Source organism: Neopsephotus bourkii, unplaced genomic scaffold (assembly GCF_033783945.1).
Source record: "Neopsephotus bourkii isolate Nb327-2 ecotype Australia unplaced genomic scaffold, CSIRO-AGI_Nbou_v1 NB_1630, whole genome shotgun sequence".
NCBI classification, from domain to species: Eukaryota; Metazoa; Chordata; class Aves; order Psittaciformes; family Psittacidae; genus Neopsephotus; species Neopsephotus bourkii.
Window position 1 is genome coordinate 11,843,452 of NW_026902105.1, and position 15,625 is coordinate 11,859,076.

Genomic DNA, 15,625 nt, shown 5'->3' on the forward strand with positions numbered 1-15,625 from the left:
TCCTCTTGCAAAGGAACTGCAGTCCAGAAGTGCTGCAGATGCACAAACGTGTGGAGCTACCTGTGCTTCCTGGCCAGGGAATAACAGGCAAGGGTACAGAAATGTCACCGGTTATTTAATGGGAATTTCCACTGTTGGCACTGTGCCTTTGTTTTGCTGCCACCCTTCAGCGCACAGCAGTGAAACAGCCTCATGCACCTTTACTTACTAATTCTCTGTTAGACACAGATGGAACCTGCGTGCCCTTCAGAAGCCTAAGCAAGGACCCCACTGATCCCCAAAGCTCCAGAAGCAGGAAGTCTTTCAAGAACCAAAATACAGAAGTTTTCCAGCAGTTCTTTATTTATAATGTAGGCTTAAGCAATCATTACAATGTAGAAGGGAGACACACTTACAGCAATTATTTATACCAGTTTAGAACAAAAACCTGCACAGGGAGAGCTCAACTCTCAGTACAAACTAGCAACTAAACCACAATAATTTACCATTAGAAACATTTTCTTTTTTAGCTGTGACACTGCTTTTACAATATGCAAAAACACAAACAATAGAACTATCCAAAGTGTTTTGTCACATTCTTTCTACATTGAATTTGGCAACATTTTATATTAAATTTTTACTGATTATACTAACGTTTAAGAACTAAACAAGTGAAAAGCTGTACTCGGGTACAGTTACATCCATTTATTCCAAAGGTTTAAATAACACTTTTAAACTATCGAGATTATCTCCTAGCAGTTTTTGTTTATGCAAAAACCATCTCTCGAAGCCTCATTTGCACAACGCATCAGCTACCGTCTCAAGGTTGGTGGGCTACACCACAGGCACTACTGTTCATTAGATTCTGTAGTAAGGAGCTTGTTTTTCAAAGGAAGGAAGGTTTAGTTCATAGTTTCTAAGAATCATGCCTTTTTTTTTTTTTTTGCTTTTTTTGCTTTTAAGCCATAACAAAAAACCAAAAGGTTAGCAACCACAGCAGTGTAAAATGTTATATAGAACACAGTGACTACACAGTTACTACAAGTCTCACATCCAATGCAGTTATGTATTAAAGCATAAGAGGGTATGTAGGCAAGTCCAGAGCCAACAGAAATCTGCAGAGTGGCTGGTGGAAACCAGCCCCTTGTGGGTGGTATTTGGTGCAGGTTTTAAACCACCCCAGGTACACCAGTGCCGTGTCCACCCTCCTGCGGGTCTGATCCAAACACGTCTCGTGCCCCACGGTCTGCACATTTCTATCAGCTTTAAGAGATGGGTATCGCAGCAAGAACTTACTTTTACTTGAAGGAAAAAAGCCAACTCTTAATAATTCTATCAACAGTGTTCCAAAAAACACGACTTAAAGTACAAAAGAAGAGGCTCTAGTGGTCAGGCTCCCGGTGTTATCAAAAGAAGAGTCTCTCTGCCCACCCCCCACCCCTCTCTCCCCTTTCTTTTCGGTAGTTAAGAAAAGCCAATCGTCAACTGCCATTTAAAAGGAGTTAAGAAAAACAAGCCCCTGTATTGGAAAGGAACGTCCGCAGTTTGTTAGCTCAAAGCTGGTTACACCTGCCAAATTTGTCAGTGTCTCCTCAAAATACTTGGGCTTTGGAGGCCCAGCCTGCTGGGCACGGTCACAAAAAGGCATTTGGATAACGTCTAAGAACTCCCTGCTCGCGGTTTAAAAAGGTTCTTTTGCACACGTGTAACTGCCTTAAGCCTGTCGTCCGTGTTTGTATTCAGTGAGAGGATGAGCGGAACAAAAGGTGGAGGTGGAAGAACCAAGCCTACGCGGGTCAGGCTGCATGCATGTGACTGAGAGTTGCTGCTGTGCAGTCCCGAAAAGAAACGTGGAAAAACCCCCGGTCGTTAAAACACCCCACAGAAACAAAACACTGCAATCCAGTATGGCTTATTCTGATGCATTTACCATGAAGCTACTAGTAATTAATCCTACTAGGCTACTCTTGTGCAACAGCATCTGCTATTTTGATGGCATCTCCCCCCTCCCCACTACCCACCCCCCGAAATACTCTACCAACTGCAGGTTTCTTCCTTGCATTATATATTGCTTTTATTGTCAATTTTCATTCCTGCTTTTCAGGCTTTATTTTCTTTAATACTTCAATGAGGATCTGTTCCTTACGGCTTAAACTTTAGAGTAAGTCCCCTTGGTTTGTTCTTTTTCAACCTCATTATCACAAAGCGCTCTACAAAAGCTTGCACAAAAGCCAAATTGTCATGAAATCCCTTTGCTGAAGTTTAACTACTCGACACTGTTTTTGTTTCTCCTATGATTTAAAACTTTACAAAGAGAGTTATAAAAAAGGTCAATGGGATTTGGCACCTTCAGAAAAAATCAGAAGTGTAACTTAGACCAAAACAAAAAAACAACAAAAGCAGAAACAAAATCATTGATATTTACAAATTAAAACACCAGTGAAGATTATGTCTTACTTTCTTACGCTCTTTCACCTTGTTTTCTCCTCTAGAGTACTTGCAGACTGTCTCGTTACCAAGTATCTTAAAAAACTCATTGATTACAGATTGGAATGGATAGAGACAAATTAACTTTCCTCACAGTTCCTTCTCGGTGGCTTTAGTACTCCGGCAGCTTCTCTGCTCCTAGGAAATACGAGGTGCCGAGCGATCGTTCGTGGTGGTCTTCTTCAGCTTGACGCCGCGCCGAATGGCGTTCAGCATATCCTCCCCTTGCGGGACATCCCCGGGACTCAGCTCTCCGGGATCGAGCTCCGGCTGCCCCGCGGGTGCCAGGGCACCGGCACCATCCCGGTCGCTTTCCTCACCCTCTCCCTCAGGAACTGCTTGCCTCTGCTCGTCGACACCGCTCAGTTTCTGGCTGGACGGCGGAGGGTTGACGGACGCTTGTCCGCTCCATGAGGATGAGGGCATGCTGGTGACACCCTGCCCACCGTCTCCTGCTGCTGGAGACTCGGGGCTTTGCTCAGGACACTCTTCTGTCCCAGCGAGGGCGCCGGGCAGCCCCCCTGGGATATCGGGGACGGTCGGTGTTTTGACAGGAATCACTGGGGTCTTGATCGGGATGGGCCCTCCCCCGATGGTGCCGCGTCTGACCGAAGGCTTGGTGGAAGGGGTCCGTCTGATGGTGGCGACGCCAGGGGTGACGATGACCGGTCCAAGCGTGGTGGGCAGACCTGCGGTGGAAGCAGGACGCTTGGTTTGAAACATTCTGCGATAGGACTGGCTAATGTCGCTGTTTCTTGGGATGGTGGAGGATTTGTCAAACTCTTGTTGTTCTGCCTCCTGGTCACCACTCACAGAGAAATAATCATAATCTGAAACTGATGCCAAAAGACACGGTTAGGAACAAGCTGCAGAAGACAGCTCAGTCATCACAGACCAGAGAATGGTTTGGGTTGGAAGGGATCTTAAAGATCATCCAGTTCCAACCCCCTCTGCCATGGGCAGGGACACCTTCCGCTAGACCAGGTTGTTCAAAGCCCTGTCCAACCTGGCCTTGAACACTGCCAGGGATGGGGTGTCAGTAAGTCTGAGGTGTGTATAACCAAAAAGGTATATACACCAAAAAAAGCCTGGAGGCCAACAGCAATAAAGAGAGGTTTCACCTTTAGGAGGAAGGAAGCCTGAGATACTGTGACCAAGATTCTCTGACGGTGTAGCTGAAGGCAGGTACTGCAGCAAGGTGACCCTGAGGCTGCAGGGTGCCTACATCTCTTGTGACAGAGAACAAGAACTGCACCACTCAGTGCCATCTCTAGAACTAATTAAGTAGCAAAGACTCAATATTTGTTTGCAACACTATGATACCAAAACCAGCATTCTACAAGCCACATGCTACCACTTGTGGGTACAAATACTTAAACCAGTCAGTGGCTAAGAAGCGTACTGTAGGCGGGGCACTGTGTGGCTCAGGGGACTGTGTACCAGTGATTTCAGCAGCAAATCTGCTTATTTTGCAAACAAGGTAAATCCCAGCTGTCAGCTCCGAAAACTCAGCCTCAGCTTTGGTAACTGCATTGGGTTCCTTCCTTTCCATGCAACTGCTGAGCCAAGCTGGGCCCTCTACAAGCCCCACTGCCTCTTGTGGCTGCACAGCATCACCAACCTCAGCTGAGCAAACAAGGTGGTTGCTGAACCCCAAACACCAAACTCAGTACCTCTCAGCCTGCTGCTGGTTCTGAACCAGGGTACAAACCCCAACACCTTACTGCAGCTCCCCAGGTATGCCCGAGTTAAGGTCTCCAATGGATTCCTTTTCCAAATACAATATTTCTGCTTAGGTAGGAAATAAAAGGTCACAAAGGGAAACCGAGAGCAGATTCAGAGCACTGATGGAAGAAGAAAGCAAAGCTCATGAGTGCGTATTTGCTAAGACAATAGCCAGAAAGGACACTACTACCACAAGAAGGATGCAATACCAATGTCATTCCACTTAAACCATCAAATGTAATTCCAGCATCTTCTTTAAAAATACTGGCATCCTTAAGCTAAAGCTCATTTTAGTAATGCACAAGAAAGTAAGATCATTCAGTGCACTATGCAGCAATCCAGGTTTCTATTTAGTTAATAAATCCAGGCTGCATTCCAACATGGAAAAACTTCACAGCAGCAATATTTGCCCTTCTCCCCAGTGACCCAGTGAGTGCCAGCTGCTGGAATATAGCTCCTTGGCACTGCAGGGTGAGTGTATGATGGGCAGGGTGGGAATGCTCTGAAAGAGAACATCTCTTGGATAGATCCCATACCTTGGGATGGGATTGTGTCCTCTGAACAGCACGGAGTTGTTGTCTGGGTGCTGTAGCCGCTGGAGCACTGCAGGGAATCCCGGCTGCTCCTCTGGGTGTCCAGCTGCAGCCCTCTTGTCAGAGCGAGCGCCAGCTCCTCGCAGGCCTCCATCTCCTCACCCTGCTGGTTACACACAGGGAAGAGACTCGTTTTGTCTAGAAGGGTGAGTCAGTCTTCACAACTTTCAGCTGCCTCTCCTCCCCACGCAGAGCTTGTCACAAGCACAACCCACCAGGACTGCATCCAAACACTTACTAGGACTTAGAAACATGAACTTCTTTGGATACTGTTCTACAAATGCCAGTACACAATGGCACATTCTCTCATGCCTTTGTGACTTTCACTGACCACACCAAAACCCCACCAGTATCGCTGGCTGGATAAACACATGCCAACATAGAATCACGGAATGGTTTGTGTTGGAAGTGACCTTCAAAATCATCCAGTTCCATTCCCCTGCCATAGGCAGGGACACCTTCCACGAGACCAGGTTGCTCCAAGCCCCGTCCAACCTGGCCTTGACACTGCCAGGGATGGGGCAGCCACTCCTCTGGGCAACCTGTGCCAGTGCCTCACTACCCTCACAGTAAAGAATTTCTTCCTAATATCTAATCTAAATGTACCCTCTTCTAGTTTAAAGCCATCCCCCTTGTGCTGTCATTCCACATTAAGAAGCATTAGGAGCCAGCACATCCACCTCCTCTGCACCAAACAGTGTATGTGAAACCAGAGCGTCACCCTTGTGGCAGCCGACACCGTCATGCTCCGGGGTCTCTGGGGCTCCTCTGGAGGCACGGGGGGTCCACTTGGAGCTCCTCCATTGACATCTGGCTCCCGCTTCTCCTTGCGCCGCTGCAACGTGTTCACCATCGGTTGATCGTATGGGCCTGGCTTGGCCCAGTCCTAAGGAAACGTGCTTGTTAGTGATAGCCTACGTCAGCAACTTCTTTCATTACACACACAAACTATGAACAAGGGCAGTTCTAGTGCAAGAGCTTATGTATCAAACTGGATATGCCTTTCTGAATAAGGCCAGAAATAAATTAACTGTGAGGATATTCACTTAGCAAACCCATCCCCTTTGTTATCCCCTTCATTATTTCCTACTCTCGGTGCTCTTACATGAAGATATTTAACGCTTTAGCACTTCAGTTTTCTCTACATGAAATTCCATAGAATCACAGAATAGTTAGGGTTGAATGGACCTTAAGATCATCAAGTTCCAACCCCCCTGCCATGGGCAGGGACACCTCGCTCTACACCATATTACCCAAGGCCTCGTCCAACCTGGCCTTGAACACTGCCAGGGATGGAGCATTCACAACCTCCCTGGGCAACCCCACTGTGTTAAAGCCTGTATTTTCAGAAATTCAAATGCAAAAATCACTGGCACACAGCAGAAAATACACATCTGTGCCCAATCAGTGATGTAACTCCTAGATGGACACAAGTTCTACATCGCATGCTGTTAGGCACGTCTTCAACTCTGAAAAATCAGGCTTGAACACATTTTTGATGCACATCAGAAGAGCAAGCTGCTCTGAGCAATCGCTCAGTTTACTTCCTAGCTGAAACCTAGTTTGTAATAGAGATCTGAACTGAAGAAAGACCTCACTGAACTACCGCTGCCAAATTTGAAACAGAAGCGCCTCAGGCCACGAGGGCCGGGCTCACTCAGGGCTCTATTAAGCAAAGTCCTGAGGGTGTCCAGAAACCACACAAGAGCAGGACTGACCAGTGACCTGTGCTGGGAGGCAGAACCACTGCTAAGCAGCAGCTCCCACATAGAGACTGCTGCAGGGGCAAGCCTGATCCTTAGAGTTTTCCTTCACCAAGACAAGGGTGCTTTAAAAATAAAAGAAGCTGTGTGTGAGACTGGGCCACACACCCAGCACTGGCAGCAGCTGGGCAGCCTCTGCACAGCCTTCTGATGGATAACGGATAATGGGCTAAGGCCATACTGCAGATATGTACTGGCATGTGTCTCAGCCCAAGGTATGGCAAGTCAAGGCAGCTGCACTGACAGAAGCCCCTGTGCAGACAGGAGTTTTGGTTGTTAGCAGATATGAAGCCCTGCTTTGCCTTCACAGCTGTGTCTCTGCTCTAAGTGTTTTGCTGTGAAATACACTGGCAAAGTCCTTCTAGCATAGACACAGCTGGTGACCCTGAAGCCCCAGGACCACTGTGGCCATGCTGTGTGTATGTCTCAACAGTCTGCAGCTGCTGGAGAGAAGATCGGGGGATCCTTAACAAGGTACCTCTATTTACACATATAAGGAAGGTCCCATGGTGCATGTGCAGTATCATATAAGCATCCACAGGCACCTAAGCCCTGTGCAGCTAGCATCAACTGCCCATCAGCCTTGTGAAGGACAACAGACTTACTCTGGGGCAGAGGAGAACTGACTGGCAGGGACAAGAGTCAAGGCTCTGGCAGACCAGAGACGTTTTAATGCCAAGGAAGATCCTTGCAGATCCAGTGGAGCAACTGGAAGAAGTTACTGCACTCTGTTTTGGTGGGAGCAGAACAAGCTGGGTGAGTACATTCAGTCCGTGCAGTGAAGCTGGGACAGCTTCAGTCACCACCTAGGTTCAGCTGGTGATGACCACCTTCTCAAACCACTCCACAGTTAGGTCTGCAAGAGGATACCTGCCCATGGCTGCCACAGTGAGAAGAGCACATCCTTCCACACAGGGTTTCGCTAAGCCAACTGGATGCTGAGTCTGCACTTCCCTGCTCAAGTGAGCGCTTTCATGATGCTAAACAAGCTCTTTTCTTGCTGAATAGAGCCCAGAGTGCTTTCACAAATGTTCCAGAGTCAAACTATTCCTTCCTACCTATGTGTTGTCAGCTTTAACACATTTCAGACAGTGCCAGAACAGACAAGGTCATTCAGAAACACCCCCTACCAGATATTAGCTCTCTGATTATCACCATGCAGTGCCCATTCAGAGTGACATTAAACAGAGCAAATCAACGAGTAATTACATGGATCGAAAGGGAGCAACTACTGCCGTGTGCACACTGTTGGGATGAGGAGGTGAGGACTGCCACAACAAAAGGAACACAAACCTTCCAGCTAGGGATCTTAGATGATGGTAACATGCCTGGCCCAATGGTGTAATAATGAGCGTAGTCTGGAAGGAGGGCTGAGGGAGCCCGAGTCCACGCGCGGGAGACAGGCGGGAAATGAGGGAAAGGACCTGCACCAACTGAAGCTACGGATGGGTCACTTGATAAACTACAGTGATAAAACCCATTAGACAACTGGAAACGAAACAAATACAAAAAAAAACAAAATCAGAGAACTTAATATAAACAGAATGAATATGAAAATACACTGTGACTGATGGCTCGAGGGAGGCAACTTCTGCATCGTAAAACGAAAGAAAGGAAAAGCTTAGCTTTGCTGCACATAAACAACAGGAAATCGACACAATGCTTGGTACAGAAGTGAGATTGCTTGAAAATTGTTATGTGGTGTAACAAATTTCAGACATCAATCTGGCAGGCACTGTCTCCAGGCTGAGCAGCTTTGCCTTCTGTCCATGAAAGCAGTACACAGAAAAAACCTTTGCAATTTAGGTACCCTGCAGACTGCAGACATTGAAACAAAATATTCCCAATACTGGAGGCATTTGCATTGCTGGCATTTGTTCTATGTAGCTGGACAGAGAGGAAAAGCATAGAGCCTTCAAACACGATATGTGCTGGCTGTGTAATGACATGGAAGGAAAAAAGAGGAAACCAACAGCAAGGATTTTCCAGATGAGAATGGAGACTGCTATCACTTCCTCCCCTCATTCAAAGCATATCCCACGGAATTTAGTCCAACCTATTCTTTTGTTTTCGTTTTTGTTTTGATCAAAACCAAACCTCAATTGCTCAAATGCTACCTAATGGGAGCGAGGGGAGAAGCCACAAATAGTAAAACCTGGGCAGGATGCCCTTTGTTAGGCAGCCAGCTGGGTTTGGGCAGAGTTCCACAGACTCTTTGAGTAGAAAAGGTGAAGAAATAAGTTTTTCTTAGAAAATTACCTCTGTAAAATGCCAATTTGTAGCTTCCCCCCCAGCAGCTGACTTAGAGGCAAGTGCCACTGTGGTTTAGTCAATCAGATTTCATGTCTAAGGGAGTGTGTAACAGTTCCTATTCTCATCTTCAAGAGAGGAATCCTGGCTGCTCCCCATGCACTTTATTTGCCCACACATTGCTGGGTTTGGATAACGACCTGGTAGGTTTGTATGTCTTTGAGATGAAGTTTTTCACCTTATCTGTGGAGGCCCAAGCCCCCATGGTGGAGCCTGAGCTGACTGAGGTGGGGGAACTGCACTCGCTCACTGACTGGCAGGTTTCAGAGGCTTCTGAAGAGGCAGAGCTGGACGAATTCTGCAGCGTAAAACAGCACCGCAACGCAGGGGAGGGAGACACAAGCCACCAAAAAGGAAAAAAACCAACACAAACAAAACCAAAAAGACAAAAAGCACATACACAGAGACACACAGGAGAGAGGGAAGGATGAGAGAAGCAAAGGGTTAGGCTTTTGAAATCAATTAGAAACCGCTCAAAACCATTGCTAATGTTCAGGAAATCTATGAGAAACAAAACAAGCCATTTGCTTAATGCGAGAACTTGCCACGCTGCTTGAGAATGAGGGAATTGAGGCATCGATCTCAACTCCCCATTGCGATTTCAGCGTCTCAATTGTGTTAGCTGTCTCAGAGCAAGAAGCTGAGGGAGCTGAAGGCACCTACGGTCCAACCATGCAATATACTGAGACAACCGATTTATACAGAAAAGCAGATCATCAGTACCTCAAAGACACAAAGTTTAGATTTCCAACATGGAGCAGCAAACGGCACTTACAGTCACAAGTTCTCAGATATTCTGATCTGCAAAAGTGCTTGTGAAAAACTCATCTGAGTTCAAATATTATGGAACAGAGAAAGAAGTGATACTTACCCAAACTGGAGGTTTCCATAGTGCGTTATCTGTATGCATGTCCCTCTGTGGGTAGTATGCATACACCAAAAGCACATTGACTCAAACTTTTCTGCCCAGCAGCCAATATGAAGGTTACAGGTACTCTGCTAAGTGTTGGCATGTGCTTGCCACCCGCTTTCTCTTAACAGCAGCGAGAGAAGGGGCTTGGATGGAGAGGGAAGGGAAATGCTGGACAGTGTCCATCAAACACCTCAAACATCTAGCTCCTAGCTAGGAATTTCTCTTCCAGTTTTCAGTGCATGCCTTTAGGTATATTTGCTGCTGTGAGACCTCTATAACAGCATCTAATTCACCTACAGGCAGGCGAAGGCAAATAGCCACATGGATCATTTTACCAACTACAATGCTCTTACACATCTGCCCCTTGGAAGTGGCAGCACCTCAGCTAGGCTGTGTGTGCAGGTCCCACCAAGTGCTCAAAATGGTCAAGTATATTGGCAAAGTTGTCAGGGCAGTACAGAGCTCTATTCACTGCCAGGAAATTCAACACTAGCAAGGCTAATTTATCCTTTGGAAGTCCAAGACCTGTGAAGCAAGTCTGTCTAAACATATCCCTGGCATTTTATTTTAGGACAGCAGAGAGAATGTGCTCTTGTATCAAGTTTCTGTTGCAAAGCCTCAGTTCTCAAGGAACAGCACTTGAAGAGGAAGGGAAATCTCATCTGAAATAAAATTCCATCAGTTAACCTTACATGAGACGTTGGGATGAGTCTGCAATAAAGAGCTGGATAAGAGGCGCTGTAGAGAAGCAATTACTACTAACACCCAGAAGCTGTCTCCCTGCTCACCAAAAGCTATGCATCACGAGTGTATAGCTAATTGCCTAGGTAAAAAGAGCTGTAAGTATCCCAAGACAGAACATCATCACCATAATGATTCTGGTGAAGACTCCTGGGGCTGTTGAGAAGGCAATACAGTACCAGCATCTTGAGCTTATTAGCGAACTGTAGGCTTAAGTGAAACTTTGCAAAGGCTGCTGAAAAGATATAACATGATGGATTATTTTATAGAAATAACACATATCCCATCTTACACTGATGTGAGGTCGGATCTGCAGGTGACCTGTCAAATGTGTTTAGGGTACAAGTAAGCTCAGCTAACAAGGCTTGTATTCCAAGTGCAGGAAGAGCTGAGGTGTATCAGAAGATCAGAAGAAACTAAATCAAATGACACGGAGCTGTTACAGAGAGAAGTGAAAAGCACGCAGTGGGGCACCCGATGATGTTTTGTGGAACTTGTCTTGCTCTTGATTTAATGCAACACCTTTTACAGGAGAAAACCTCTAAAAATAAGAATACTGACAAACATGAGCTGCAGCTGACTCTGCCATCAGACACAATTACTGTACACTAAATGGAAATGAGCCTGTTTCTTCTATCCTTGGAGAAAAATACATTACAGAAAATTAGCTTTTGCACTGAAACTCCAGAGTTCTGCCTGACATCCCAGGTAGCTCAGCAAAAGAAACTGTTTGAGAAGCCCCATGAGAACTCTCACACTAGTGTTACACTTGAGCCCCCGGAAAAAGAAAAGGAGAGAAAAATGTAATTACAGAAAATGCTTTCTGAAACCTCCCATTTATGGCCTGAGAGGCCCTCCTGGGTCTGCACACTCTGCATGCAGCAGGGCACAGAGAGAAGGGTCTGAGTTCCACACATGGCATCATGTCACCTTGTGTTCTGCAGATGCCTCAGTGATGACAAATAAGAATTTGGAGTTTACATCTGATAGACTATTCCTGTTTACAAGCTAGAAACTTCATGAGAATATGTCAAGTAATGGTAGAAATGGGCTATAAATGAGGTTTATTAGCAATAAAGCTGCATGTAGAAAACAGATGGGAAAAGGCCAAAAATGCACATTCTGAAGATGCAAAGAACTGTTCCATTTATCTGCTGTCTGGGGAAAAAAAGCCTGGAAGTGGTGAACTTATTTTTGCAACAAAATGACTCCAAGGTGAAAAAAAGATGGAAGACAGGACTCTCCCATCAACTCAGCTTGGCCATTTTCAGCAGGCAAAGCTAGACCAAGGTGAGCCAAGATGCCATGGAGAGAACACCTGGATAGCTGAAGGAAGTGCAAGAAGTGGTGGTAGGGAAACAGGGTGTCCTTGTCTTGAGAAACTTGGATGGCACAAGGAAGGTCTTCCTAAAAAAGGATTATAACAGCGAGAAACGATGGAGAAGGAGGCAGAGAATGCTGAACTCCTGAAGGAAAGGTGTTAAGAAAACATGAGTGACAGCAGGTCAAAGTCTGCCTGGATCAGACGGCAGAAACAGTTTGGAATGGTTGGAGCCGGCTGTGGGAAGCACAGACCACCCTTTGTTTCTTAGCAGACAGTACATGAGGGGATGAAAACAGAAACTGCACAGTCACTGCTTGGGCAAAAAGCCTCTAAACGTTTGAATGCCTGTTCTAGGTGAACTGGCACAGGGACTCCTGGAGACACAGGCAAACGCCAGCCAGAACAGCTTCTACTCCACACCCCACAGAGTGAGAACTTTGATTACTGGATGATTGCAACTTATTTTTGTCAATTCCTTTTTAAAATGATGGTTTTGTTTGAATAATTTTTAAAATGACTTCTTCCTTTTTAGCTGTTTTAACCCTGGGAGGTAAGTTTTCGTCCCCACAGCTGCAGTAATGGTGGTTCTGCTCTGCACTCAAACCAGCTCTTCTGAGGGAAGGCTTGAAGTTAACAGTATCAGCAGAAAGCCAAAACTGAGCTCTGCCCAGTAATAACCAGTTCCTCAAATGCATGTTGTACATGTGTAGCTTGGCATCTGTCTCTCAGACATTGTGCCAAGGCTTGTTCTTGGGTACTGTCCCACTGCTTGGTGTGGTACGTATGAATTCCAGTAAGGATAGGAAAAAAAAGCTGTATTTTGGGCTACTGGAATGTATGATTATATCTTCCATCTGTTGTCCTACTAACCTATATAAGGACCGCTGTTATCTTGGATTACTTGCATCCTTTGCTTGCTATGTTTTCCATTCAAATACAGTATTATTTACTTAACCCCTTCCCTTCCTCAGCTACTGAACAGAGCTCCCTGGGCTCTCCCAAGAGACCAAATCTTAATGAAGAGCTTAGTCCAATGTCTCTCTACAGTCAGTGGAAGACATCTCAGTTACCTTTTAAAAACCTTTGGGTAGTGACTCAAAGTCACCACCTCAATGTATCTCACTTCCAGGAACGCCTCTATTGACCTCTCTTTTCTAGTCAGGGACAAACTGCTGGGAAACTGAATTTAAAAAGGAGGTTTAGGAGAAACAAATGCCAGGGATAATTTACACATTTATTTCAAGGTTTGGTTCTGGTTTAAAGGTCTGATTTGGGAGCAGTTCTTAATTTACATGGAAAACAGCTGTAACAATATATTTCCCCTATTCTAACCTCAAGCTATTGAAAAGCAATGGGGTCTTCTAAAAGCAGTACGTTTCCAGCTTGCTAATCTGTACATGAAGAAGCAAGTTCACATTTAGCTTCCTTCTACTTCACTGTTTAGAGAAAGCAATTTCCAGAATACTCTAACAATAAAGACTTAGTCCTCTGATGTTTGACAGCACATAAACAGTTTCTTCTCTTCATCTGCTTCTTTCTCTCCCCTTGCCTTCATCCCCGTGAAGTCATAAGCAGCCTCTAAAATCCAGCTGTATAATTACTTCCCCCAGTGTTTCTGGACTCCAAGTCCACTGATCCTTGTATTATTATCCTCAAATATAACTGTGCTACTACCACATTACTTCATCTACTTCATCACAGATACTCCCAGATTTCAGTTTGTCTCCTACATAGGGCAATGTGTGGGTTTAGCAGCACCAGCCATGTTCAGTGTTCAACCAGAGAGAGCTACTCTGTGCTCCCAGCAGTGGGTCTCTGGTGTCAGTACATGCCCTAGGCAATGCTGGCCATGGCTGACCTCACATGTGGCATTCAGAGAAACTGCTCTGCTCCAAGAAGAGACCTGTGATGCTTTTCCAGCTGTTCAGCTATACCCAAATGTACTTGCTTAATTAAGAATAAAGCACTTTACAGTGACCTTTTTACATGTACAGCTGTCTGTTACAGGCCAACACTTTTACTCCCAGTAATGTTAACAGCACACTGAAGAAAAGCAACTGTTCCAAACCAGTGTAAGGGCAGAGTCTGGTTTTGTTACTGCTTTTTCCCTGTCTTCTATGCAGAGTGTGATAACTGTGAAGACTTACTGCTTAGCAGCTATGAGTTGAAAAGCAGTCTTCATTTTGCCAGTCTCCTCTCCTCTGGTATAATCTTTATCTTCTTTAAATCTCTATTTTGTTATTCCTTTATATAATATATAAATTATTCCTTGTTTGAGACACCCCTTGCCCCAATCTGTGATTGATTTCCAGTGACACTTGTCTAAAATGTAGGTGAGAGCATAAAAACTTCACGTAATTCATATATTCTCATTCCCATAATATGGGAATTTTATGTAGCCCTCTTCTACTTTTTAATTTAAATCCATTATTAAAAGAAAATCAGCGTTGTTGCCTCAGGAGATGCCACAGCACGTAGCTAGCAAACATCAGCAAAGCGCCCACCTGCGCAAGATATAGAGCTTTTAATTTCCTTTGTTGATTCCAGAGCTTGCTTTTCTGCTTTCCCAGTGTCACTACTAAAAACAATGACATCAGTGTCTTAAACACAGCAGCTGAGACTGCTGCTCCTCCCCACCCAGCACCGAGCCTCAAAAGCACAGTACCACAAGGAAGATCTGTCAGTTGTTAGAGACACACAACATGGAATAACGCTGTAAATTGAACAGCTTCTCGGTAAGCTCACAATCACAATTATCTGTCAGCACAACACACACAATTTACTTAGTGCTGAACATACAAAGCAAGACACTTAAGCGAAGATGAAGCGGCCAGGCAATGATCTGTTACCTTTCCCTCTGCGTAAAGGTAAACAGACCTAGAGACATACAGAGCACATACCTCTTTGTTATACCAACACACTACACTTGTCAACGCCATACTGCTGCAGCCTCCTACAGCTCATTAATAGCTCAAGTGATGCTTGGATCAGTTTGCAACTTTAGGGATGGTTTCTAAAGTGAAGTGAAAGCATACGAACTTAGCTGGTGCCAATCAGCATGGTTCCCATCAACTTACAGAATGTTCTGCCAGCTGACACCAGCCTAAGTTCCCTCCCCTGTTTAACAGGGGAACTTGCAAAGAGAGGTATTGGGTTTTTTCCATGCTAAGGGCAATTGCAAAGTTACATCCTCATCTGCAAACACAGCATCATCATGGAAATTACTGCCCTTTTATGCAGGTGCAGTGGATACTATGAAAACCAGAGATGATGCTAGCGTGTATAACGGATGGATGTACCTTAAAAGCCAACTTCCTTACCTTGTTACTATTGCAGTTTACTTTATTATTGTTCATTTACTTTTTTGCATTTCACTTAGGTTAGCCATAGCCAATCTAAATGGAACATTTGTTTTAGTAGTGTGCACAGAGTTCTTCAGGATGTCATCTATAAAAAATGGTGATGTCCAGACTGGGGACAGTGCAGAAGAGGCATTCATTTGAAAAGAAAGCATTTCTAGTAAAATGAAAGAGGTAAATATATTAAACTGCTGAGCTTCCCTTGAGAACATGTTCCATGCTTAAGTGAATCTGTGGTGTTTTGGATGATACCCTAAAAATGTCACTAAATGTTACTCACTAAATGCTCTGCAAAAGTAAGGGTCTACGTGCTGTCAAAGGTGGTGCAGGGGCAGTTTCAGTGTACAGGTTACACTTGATAACCACTGACACTGAAACTGTTAGCTCCTTGCTGGCTGGAAGGATTAAAACCATCAACTCCCCCGCACAGG

General features: G+C 45.1%; 1 protein-coding gene across 19 annotated transcripts in view; it reads right to left on the bottom strand.

Moving 5' to 3' along the window:
- Positions 1-324: 324 nt before the first annotated feature.
- MTSS1 (MTSS I-BAR domain containing 1) overlaps positions 325-15,625 on the bottom strand; it is a 126,634-nt gene continuing 111,333 nt past the window's right edge. For 6 of the 19 annotated variants that reach the window (XM_061373514.1, XM_061373526.1, XM_061373515.1 and 3 more), the window contains 5 exons: positions 9,036-9,155; positions 7,841-8,035; positions 5,506-5,670; positions 4,728-4,890; positions 325-3,302 (listed from right to left, as the gene is read on the bottom strand). In XM_061373514.1, the coding sequence (XP_061229498.1) occupies positions 2,605-3,302; positions 4,728-4,890; positions 5,506-5,670; positions 7,841-8,035; positions 9,036-9,155 (1,341 nt within the window). In that variant the 3' untranslated portion in view covers positions 325-2,604. The remainder of the gene's footprint in view (positions 3,303-4,727; positions 4,891-5,505; positions 5,671-7,840; positions 8,036-9,035; positions 9,156-15,625) is intronic. The other 13 variants (XM_061373524.1, XM_061373522.1, XM_061373520.1 and 10 more) reach the window with 6 other exon arrangements.